Source organism: Ylistrum balloti, unplaced genomic scaffold, assembly GCF_031769215.1.
Source record: "Ylistrum balloti isolate Yb309-2 unplaced genomic scaffold, AGI_CSIRO_Ybal_v1 Utg369910, whole genome shotgun sequence".
Taxonomy (NCBI): domain Eukaryota; kingdom Metazoa; phylum Mollusca; class Bivalvia; order Pectinida; family Pectinidae; genus Ylistrum; species Ylistrum balloti.
Genome location: NW_026782033.1, coordinates 113,548 through 125,184, shown reverse-complemented (window position 1 = coordinate 125,184; position 11,637 = coordinate 113,548). Strand labels below are relative to the sequence as shown.

Below are 11,637 nucleotides of genomic sequence, written 5' to 3'. Positions count from 1 at the left end.
TTGATTCCGTCTTTCTATAGCTGATATCTGTCCTGATTCCGTCTTTCTATGGCTGTATTATGTCCCCGTCTTTATATGGCTGATATCTGTCTTGATTCCGTCTTTCTATAGCTGATATCTGTCCTGATTCCGTCTTTCTATGGCTGTATTATGTCCCGACTCTTTCCTGATTCCGCCTTTCTGTAGCTGATATCTGTCCTGATTCCGTCTTTCTATGGCTGATATCTGTCTTGATTCCGTCTTTCTATAGCTGATATCTGTCCTGATTCCGTCTTTCTATGGCTGTATTATGTCCCGACTCTTTCCTGATTCCATCTTTTTATGGCTGATATCTGTCCCGACTCTTTCCTCATTCCGCCTTTCTATAGCTGATATCTGTCCTGATTCCGTCTTTATATGGCTGATATCTGTCCTGATTCCGTCTTTATATGGCTGGTATTTGTCCTGATTCCGTCTTTCTATGGCTGATATCTGTCCTGATTCCGACTTTCTATGGCTGTATTATGTCCCGACTCTTTCCTGATTCCATCTTTTTATGGCTGATATCTGTCCCGACTCTTTCCTCATTCCGCCTTTCTATAGCTGATATCTTTCCTGATTCCGTCTTTATATGGCTGATATCTGTCCTGATTCCATCTTTATATGGCTGATATCTGTCCTGATTCCGTCTTTCTACGGCTGATATCTGTCCTGATTCCGTCTTATTATGGCTGATATCTGTCCTGATTCCGTCTTTTTATGGCTGATATCTGTCCTGATTCCGTCTTTCTACGGCTGATATCTGTCCTGATTCCGTCTTATTATGGCTGATATCTGTCCTGATTCCGTCTTTATATGGCTGATATCTGTCCTGATTCCGTCTTATTATGGCTGATATCTGTCCTATTATGGCTTATTATGGCTGATATCTGTCCTGATTCCGACTTTCTATGGCTGTAATCTGTCCTGATTCCGTCTTATTATGGCTGATATCTGTCCCGACTCTTTCCTCATTCCGACTTTCTATAGCTGATATCTGTCCTGATTCCGTCTTTCTACGGCTGATATCTGTCCTGATTCCGTCTTATTATGGCTGATATCTGTCCTGATTCCGTCTTTATATGGCTGATATCTGTCCTGATTCCGTCTTTATATGGCTGGTATCTGTCCTGATTCCGTCTTATTATAACTGATATCTGTCCTGATTCCGACTTTCTATGGCTGTATTATGTCCCGACTCTTTCCTGATTCCATCTTTTTATGGCTGATATCTGTCCCGACTCTTTCCTCATTCCGCCTTTCTATAGCTGATATCTTTCCTGATTCCATCTTTTTATGGCTGATATCTGTCCTGATTCCTACTTTCTATGACTGATATCTGTCCTGATTCCGTCTTTCTATGGCTGATATCTGTCCTGATTCCGTCTTTCTACGACTGATGTCTGTCCTGATTCCGTCTTATCATGACTGATATCTGTCCTGATTCCGTCCTTCTACGGCTGATATCTGTCCTGATTCCGCCTTATTATGACTGACATCTGTCCTGATTCCGTCTTTATATGGCTGATATCTGTCCTGATTCCGTCTTTATATGGCTGGTATCTGTCCTGATTCCGTCTTTTTATGGCTGATATCTGTCCTGATTCTGTCCTGTTTTCAGCCGATTATCTTATGACTTAAAATACAGCTTCTCAAAAAAGCTAACAGATATGTTATCAGAGACATGGTTGATCGCCTTTGACCAACATTTTCGCAATTGGTTTAAGCATAAGATGGGATTTCAGGGGTCAAGGAATCTCCTACTCTTTTACATCTATAACTCGCCTACATTTGATTACCTATGTTCTATGCCAGCATAACTGAAGTGATCCCCAGCTTTTTTTACTCATTCAAGACAATCTGTCTTTATATGAAGAACTATAGGGGATATTATCTGTTAAATATCTAGGGTGGCGTAATATAATCCGCCGGCTAAAATCTAAGCTGTGTATTTGAAACCGTTAGGGTAAAAAAAAACGATAATAGAAGTACACGTTACATACAATCCACGTGTTGGAAGGTAAGCCTAGATTGAAAACTACGTCGAAATAGTAAAGAAAAAAATAAAGATGTCAACACATCAGAACAAACATTCAGTACTGACATGAGAAAACAATGAAAATTAACCGAGATCGAAATAACGCTGTGATGAATCGGCAGATGAAATGTAGACGATAAAAAAGTGATTACTAAAGCAAGTGTAGGACGAGTCCTAGAGGAGATAGTGAAACAGAAGTCTAAAATAGCATTCAGGAGATTAACACCGTTAATCTGTTAATTCTTGTGTGTGTTTGTTGATTATGTGTGTGTTTGTGTGTGTGTGTGTGTGTGTGTGTGTGTGGTGATTGTATGTGTGTGTGGTGATTTATGTACTTGCGTGTGTGTGTTTGCGTGTGCGTGTGCGTGTGCGTGTGCGTGTGTGTGTTGGAGTTGGAGATTTCTTTGACATTGTTTGTGCACAAGATCTACATAAGAATGTACATGCTCCCAGTATAGGTGATAGTCGTGAACTTCAAAGTTAACCTTTCACCTAAGCTTAAAGACTTATTCTTCAAAAACTTAAAAGAACAGAAAGGAAATATACAAGGATTAACTTGGTTATGACATATAAGAGATGAAATGGCTTATCTACATATAGCGTGTGCAAATATGTACTAAATACTCCGGCACATATTCTCACCATAACAACGCTTTCCTACTTCCGGGTTTGAAAATAAACGTGTGTCTCAAGAATGATATTTTCGACTTTGAAATATTTGTATGAGTAAAAATTCATGAATATACAGAGTATAAACATTTTAAATGAGTGGGATAGCATGGCATTTTACAACTATACGCAATTTACCAAACGATATAAATAGCCTAATCATTTGTAATGTCCTCGCTGTACAGGTAGTCAGTACCAACATGTCAGAAGGCCGCGTGTGAAGGAATTAATCTGATCTCATAACGTTAGAATGTCAAGTGCCTCGTGGCAGTTTCATGGTTTAGTTTAATTGTCTCCTTCGGAAATTATTGTAGTATGTTCGGTTCTGTGATGAATTCGATGTGTTGAAATGTTGGGATTTATGACTGAGCAGTGTTAACAACATGGATATATTACAGCGACGTTTGTAACAGGAGAGCAGATTTCCTACACCAGACCACAAAGGATGATACGTACGGTTTTACATATATTCGTAAGTTCAATTACTCCAGTCGTTATATAAAATAATTTACAAGGTTAAGTGATATCAAATTTTATCGGGTATAAAAAATAGGCCAGGTGCAAGGCTACATGACAGGGTTACAAAACAGGATATCAAATATTCATCCAGTGCACACGTTATGTTTATAGATTTACAATAAGGACACACATAATTAGTGACGTTCGGATTTGTATGAGTTGATTTTTTTTCTCAGCAATATTCCCTACTTTCATTCGCATCGCAATTTTAATAGATAAAAATGATATCTTGCAAACTATCAACCATCAAGTCTTGTTTTGTTCGATTTGAACCACAACACCACGTGAGTGCAACCAAGAATCTGTTATATTTGGTTTTATCTATATAAACAACTTGAATAAGGTGCCCAAATTGTTCAAACTGCGTAGGCAAGGCAATAGAAAAGAGGAATGCACTTTGTAGAATGAATTGTACAAAACAGATCAAGAGGAGCAATAACCCAAACAGTCAATAGATTTCAAAATTTCCAATTCTGGACGTCAGATAATTCTGTATAAATTTTCACGTAATTTATTCAGCACACAAACATTATACAGATATCTATTGAGAATTAGATAAAACACTTTTGTTTGGCAGTAAAATAAATCAGAAAAATTAGCGTTTTCAAAATCATTTTTCTCAAATTAAAATAAAGATAGAAATAAAAAAGATATAAAAAGTTATAAATAGTAAAAAGGCATTAGTGCAGATTTTAAAAATGCAGCATAAGTTTCTCTGTCCCTGGACGAATGATCAATAATCATATAAACAATATTAACTTGTCGTTTTAAACACCGAAACATTATCTAACACGTAGCAGTATTGAAAAGTTCATTTTAAAGTGCATAACATTTTTTTTGTGTAAAGTTTTAGTTTGAAATCATTATCTTCATAATTCATTTTTTTCCTTTGAACAATGTTGTAATGATTGATTCTTACTCCGGTAAATGTTTATCTTTTTTTTATTTACATTTGTTCTATGGGTATACAGATAACACCTACATCGAAATGTAAGCATCTAGATTTTTTTGTTTTGTTTGACTCGAATAATGAGTCAATGCTGATTAATAGACAAATAAACATTGAACGTTTACAATTTGTCTTAACAATATAAATGAAAATTAATTGTCGTTTTAAATGCATAACCTGATTTTGCAGGAGCATTACAAGACTAAAGACGTAAAAAAATCAAGAAAATACCAACATGGCAACATAATCCTAATCCAAACTCAAATTCAATAAAACTATTGCAAAATATAAACAAAAGAAAGATTTACACGGAGATTCCTACAAGGTGCAGGGAGAATAAGACCAGGTGTTCCGAAAGAGTAAGCATATCTTCTTCATCGACGACACCCGCCATGTTAAATTTGGTCAATCCAAGTAAGTAATGTCACGCTCTCAAATGAGAGCAAGTTATACAACAACTGAACCAACAGGCAAACTAAAGAGCATTAAACAAATGCATGATTCATATCTCCATGAGTCTGGTGGGCTAGGTTAATCACTTTAAATGCATATTCGACACAAGAGTTGTTTTGTTTTAGCTGGTTACTCCTGTAGAATATTACAAATGTGTCTCTGCTTACATCGCGTTTTCTTGCGATAGCAGAGCTTCTATTTTCGCATTACATGTTGTACTTGATGTTACTTTGTTTATATAATGATAACCACAACAACTGGAGTTCGAGTCTTGAAATTAACCCAATAATGATACTCCCTATCAAAATCGACACTGATATCTAATCAGGAAGAGTGATAAAATAGACAACCCGCTAACTTACATCGTCATACGGACAGATTCTTATGTTCTGGTAATTTTGTAGTAGAAAAGAAAATTGAGATAAATACATTATGTATAATCCTCTATCATAAAAGTGCATGCTTATATATTTATTCTTGTATTTGGATACGTTATTAGCTAAAACATGTATTTTTAATTACTGTGGTCATTTAATTTCAATTTGAAACTAGAATATTATAAGTCAAAAGAACATGTCCATCATTGCCTGTTGGTCAATACTTCATATCATAAGCAAATATTTACTTATGTTTGAGGGTATATACTATTTTGAGCTTCTCATTGAGAGAGCAAGGTAAATGGATTTATACTTCGTTATTTAATTTTTCCCTTTTCAACTGCACAAACATGTTCCATCTAGGTCGCAAAAAGTCATTGGTTCTAGATTTGTAGAACTCCCTATCGTGGTCCATATAACCAGCACTCAACTTACAATGGTCCTCAATTCTCCGGCCTCGATTGTGTATTTCAGGCTAGAAAAGAGGTAAATGCCGAAAGGAGCTAGATATGGAGAATAGGTAAGCGAGGGAAGAATTCATAGCCACACGCGTGCATAGCTTCCATCGAAACTAAGCTATGGTGGACTGGCCCAGTCTCATGTTGAAACAGTCTCTGATGGATAGATTTCGCTGCTTCATTTCCTGGCTTGATAGGCATACCTGCTTCTGTAGTTTCGAGAAGCAAATAGTCGATATAAACAGCTGTTGTAATGTCCCAAATCATGATAACCCCCTCAGTGGACCTGGTGGCTTTGGATTTCTTTGTCTTTGGATGTGGGAATGTTACCAATTCGTCAATTCCTGTTTACTCTCTGAATCCTGATGATAAATCCAGGTACCATCACAGAGTAAAGGTCACTAAAATGGTAAATAATCTGGGTTGTAGTTGTACTAAGCTGGCCAGGCTCCAATGATGATAACCCTCGATTGCCTCACGTCATTCGAAAACACTCTTTGAACTAATTATGCACATGAAATTTACCGTATATGTATCAAACCGAAAGGCCAGATGCTTCTACTCACTCATGAAATGTAGCAGTTTTCTAACTCCAGACTAGAACTGAACAGGGTCATCTTCTAAACGTTTTCTTCTATACATTAATTACTTCACACAGAAGAAGAAAACTGAGACGGAGGTCATTTCCCATAATGAAAGCCAATCACTCTCCAACCTGTTTGTCACTTTGCCCCTCCATAGTTAGAAACTTCATCTAAGATACGACAGGGGTGTGTGTTAGATGTAATTATAATTGGTAACGATACGTGCTGAGAACTTTAAATGTTCTTAACCCATGACGCGTCAGAAGTTAAATGTAATGCCCGGTTTTCAATGTCAAATGTATGAACAAACACCTATATCGAAGGATTATACAAAATGCAGTGAGATGAACGTCTAATTAGTCGGAGGCTAATAATATATCATACTATACATATATATAATCATTTGATTTTGAATATCAAAACATCGTTGTTTTTCCATTCCATATTATTCTAAAGCGTTACCAAACTAATAATGTACAATTTATGAAATTACTATTTAGATTGCCAATTTACCACTTACCGTATATTCCCATTATAACGCATCGAGAAAAAACATAAGCTTAAGATATCATTTTTCTTTTTTGTTGTTTACTGGTGTGTAAACTGTACCTTTTTATAGATTTTATAATTGACGCGCGCAAATATCTGTTAAAATGCAGTTTAATCACCAGTAAACAATAAAAACCCATTTGTTTTCTTATATTTCCTTTTTGAAAACATTTGTTTCTTCATTCATGCTTCTTAAAAATAAAAAAAAATATCGTTCATTGGACGTTATACGCACTGACAGAACAGCACGACAACTGACGGAACAGCTTACAACTGACGGAGCAGCACGACAACTGACGGAACAGCACGACAACTGATGGAACAGCAAAACGGCTGATTCCAAATTCGCAGAAAAGTTTGTCAAGTACAGGAAGTAAACAGAAAAAAAATTCCACAGCAACATTCTATTTTTATCATATTTTGTGTTTTAAATATTTACATTTCCGTTCACAAAATGCTTTGAATTTTCTAGTTTATACAAAACAAATCCACAAAAAATTAGAACGCAATAATTCTAACGCAAGTGTACAGCGATCCGGTTTCCTCCGAGCCAGACTTTAGGTTTATTGAAGTATAAATATCAGTTTTGTTGGTAAGTCGAAATAGAAAATGTAAATAACATGAAAATAGCAATGCTCATTTGAGTGAAAGCTATATACAGCAATCACCATTTGTGTAGGCCTGAAACAGCATTCTTGTGGCGTCATAACATGATTAAAATGGCTCTGATCGAAACGAATGTCATCTGCTGTCACAAGGGAATGGAATAATACTCTATTGAGTTTATATATATATATCATACTATCATTGGACACGCTTTAAAATTCTGTGTAATATAGAATTAAAGAATTCCTTTAAAGACTTCCCAATATTTTTTATCTAATATTTACAACGATGAAACCAAAAGTAAGTAAATGCATGACTTGCGCCAAATAAATAAAGAAATACAATAAAAAATGATCAGAACTTCAGACTAATACAAAATTTGGTTATCACAGGCGATTTGTAATTACGTGATAATCAGTCTCAGATACAATGTTATTGCCTTGTATTTTATAGATTGCAAACAAAGACATGTCAAACGCTTTGTATGAATTAAACTGATATTTTTCTGTATTGTAGATTATTGAAATGCTGTTCTCATGTGACGTCATTGTTCATGGATACAGCGACTTCCAAGTCACCAAACTCACAAAAAATTTAAAGGCATATCATGCTCTGTTTTCTGACGCTGAAAACCCTATGTTTTCAAACGTAGACCCGACTTTAATGGGTTTCAAAGATCCAGATTTATTCAAAAAGGACCGCGAAAACATTTCCTACGCCGGAAATGATGGGACGAACGACTGTGAACCATCACATGTACATATCGGCTCCGAATTGAAAGAGTCATCAACTTGTCCTTGGTTTACTAAGATGGGTTATGACCAGAAAAGAAAACCACACATAATACATGTTGTTGTGTGTCGGTGTCGAAAATGTGCTGAAGGTTGCTGTATCGAGCACTTCATCAACGTGCCAGTGTTGCGGCAATACAGAGGAAAATTTGTGCCTACTGTGGAGCCTGTTAGTGTTGCGTGTGTATGTAAATACATGAGTGAAACAGATAAGCAAAGTCACTGTGGCACAGGAAAAATGTTCGTACCAATCTACAACAAACAGCGTAAGAGATTTAGCGAAAATGAAACATACCCACGTTTAGATACACATAGCTTGGGTAGCACAAACGAATCTACAGACAGAAAAGATTCAACAAGGAACCACAGAAGACCAAAATGCAGATGGAGAAAAAAAGGGAAAAAAAGAAAAAGAGGGAAACACAGAAAGAAAAAGAATAAAAGCAACATCACGAGATGGACCACGGGAGAACTGAGATGGTGGAGAAATAAGAATTGTTCGTACTATAGATATTGCAAACGACGAGGCTAGCGTATGAACATAATTCCAATCATATTTTGGTTAAAATATTGTAAAAAACTATTGTGCATAAGGCAATCTTACTACAGAAAGAGAATAGTTATCGAACAATTGTGTGTACAAAAGTGAAAGTAATTATCTAACAATTATGTGTACAAAAGTGAAAGTAATTATCTAACAATTATGTGTACAATAGTGAAAGTAATTATCTAACAACTGTGTGTATAGCAGTAACAGAGTGGTAATTTAACAAGTGAGGGATCATTTGGTATCATTATTTATGTGGTTTAGTTTATTGCTTGGTGTCTGATATCCGTCCTAAGATGACCAGGGCTGTTGCGGGGACGTTAAGTCACGTAGAACAAACCATATATGTTTTCGAATATTATGTAAATAAAAAAGGCCGACTCTTTATCTCGTCAGCGTCATTATATCGTTATATAATGTGTGCTGGTATACAGTTCTCATCACAATATATCTTACATGCTGCCGATTGCTTTCCACAAAAGTATTTACAATTAGATATATATATATCAAATGATAACTAATTATTTGGTATGAATTACATTCCATATGTATGTTTTGTAAATGAAAAATCCGTAAATGTGATATATGTCAATCTATAAAGATATGTATTTGTTTTGTTTTTGTTTTTGTTGTCCTCTCTTTTAAAAGAATTTTGTTTCGTTTCTTTTTTGTCTATAGCAGATGTTTTCTTGAATGAAATAATGGCGTTTTCCCCTACAATGATATTGATATTGCAAATAAAGAACACTCTTGATCATTAAATAATTAAGGATAATTATGCTTTGTTTGGGAATTAGCGACTGTAAAAGGTAACCATGCCGATGCAAATATATGTTTTACTGTCTCTGCTAAGCGTTGCATGCTACACGCAATTTGCAACAATATAATCATGAGATACTGAATCAAATTTCAAAACGCCGTGTTCTATTCAAAATAGCCTTAAACAAACGCATAATTTAGTGACATTTTTTGCATAATTTCAAGACTCTGTTTCTGAATATTACTTAATAAAAATAGTGTGTCATTGTCATTTGGACCAATTTAGACATTATATGAGTTGTATATGATGTCTTGAATGATTTTGTAAATAGTGCTGCAATGAAATCAACATTTGAACGGACAGAAGCTGCATTTCAAGCTAATTATTTAGTGTTAAAAGTAGTAAAGTATCTATTTAGGGACCCCTTTTAATGTCCATAAGTATTTTCAATCAAAATTTCAAAATGAAACTACATAAACATTGTATATAGAAATATTCAAAATAGATAAACAGATGATATGTGATGAATAGTATGTCACTGCATATAAATGTAGTCGTAATCCTTGGTAGTACATTGATAAATCAATGTAGACAAATGACATGGTATAGATCGACAGTGTATCATTACAGAGAAATGACATGGTATATATTGACAGTGTAACACTACAGACAAATGACATGATATAGATTGACTGTATACTACAGAGAAATGACATGGTATAGATTGACAGTATATCACTACAGACAAATGACATGGTATAGATCGACAGTATATCACTACAGAGAAATGACATGGTATAGATTGACAGTATATCACTACAGAGAAATGACATGGTATTCGATTGAAAGTATACTACAGAGAAATGACATGGTATAGATCGACAGTATATCACTACAGAGAAATGCCATGGTATAGATTGACAGTATATCACTACAGAGAAATGACATGGTATTCGATTGAAAGTATACTACAGACAAATGACATGGTATAGATTGACAGTATACTATAGAGAAATGACATGGTATTGATTGACAGTATATCACTACAGACAAATGACATGATATAGATTGACAGTGTATCACTACAGAGAAATGACATGGTATAGATTGACTGTATACTACAGAGAAATGACATGATATAGATTGACAGTGTATCACTACAGAGAAATGACATGGTATAGATTGACAGTATATCACTACAGAGAAATGCCATGGTATAGATTGACTGTATACTACAGAGAAATGACATGGTATAGATTGACAGTATATCACTACAGAGAAATGCCATGGTATAGATTGACAGTATATCACTACAGAGAAATGACATGGTATAGATTGACAGTATACTACAGAGAAATGACATGGTATAGATTGACAGTATATCACTACAGAGAAATGACATGGTATAGATTGACAGTATATCACTACAGAGAAATGACATGGTATAGATCGACAGTATATCACTACAGAGAAATGACATGGTATTCGATTGACAGTATACTACAGAGAAATGACATGGTATAGATCGACAGTGTATCACTACAGACAAATGACATGGTATAGATTGACAGTATATCACTACAGAGAAATGACATGGTGACATGGTATAGATTGACAGTATATCACTACAGAGAAATGACATGGTATAGATTGACAGTATATCACTACAGAGAAATGACATGGTATAGATTGACAGTATACTACAGACAAATGACATGGTATAGATTGACAGTATACTACAGAGAAATGACATGGTATAGATTGACAGTATATCACTACAGAGAAATGACATGGTATAGATTGACAGTATATCACTACAGAGAAATGACATGGTATAGATTGACAGTATATCACTACAGAGAAATGACATGGTATTCGATTGACAGTATACTACAGAGAAATGACATGGTATAGATCGACAGTATATCACTACAGAGAAATGACATGGTATAGATTGACAGTGTATCACTACAGAGAAATGACATGGTATAGATTGACAGTATATCACTACAGAGAAATGACATGGTATAGATTGACAGTATATCACTACAGAGAAATGACATGGTATAGATTGACTGTATACTACAGAGAAATGACATGGTATAGATTGACAGTATATCACTACAGAGAAATGACATGGTATAGATTGACAGTGTATCACTACAGAGAAATGACATGGTATAGATTGACAGTGTATCACTACAGAGAAATGACATGGTATAGATTGACAGTATATCACTACAGAGAAATGACATGGTATTCGATTGAAAGTATACTACAGAGAAATGACATGGTATAGATTGACAGTATACTACAGAC

At 35.1% G+C, this 11,637-nt stretch overlaps 1 protein-coding gene across 1 annotated transcript; it reads left to right on the top strand.

The window, feature by feature from the left end:
* The first annotated feature begins 7,508 nt into the window (after positions 1-7,508).
* Positions 7,509-8,543, top strand: LOC132546731 (uncharacterized). Its single transcript, XM_060210448.1, has 4 exons — positions 7,509-7,520; positions 7,737-8,251; positions 8,291-8,310; positions 8,410-8,543. The coding sequence occupies exons 1-4, from the start codon at positions 7,509-7,511 to the stop codon at positions 8,541-8,543; spliced, it is 681 nt and encodes a 226-aa protein (XP_060066431.1).
* The last annotated feature ends 3,094 nt before the right edge of the window (positions 8,544-11,637 follow it).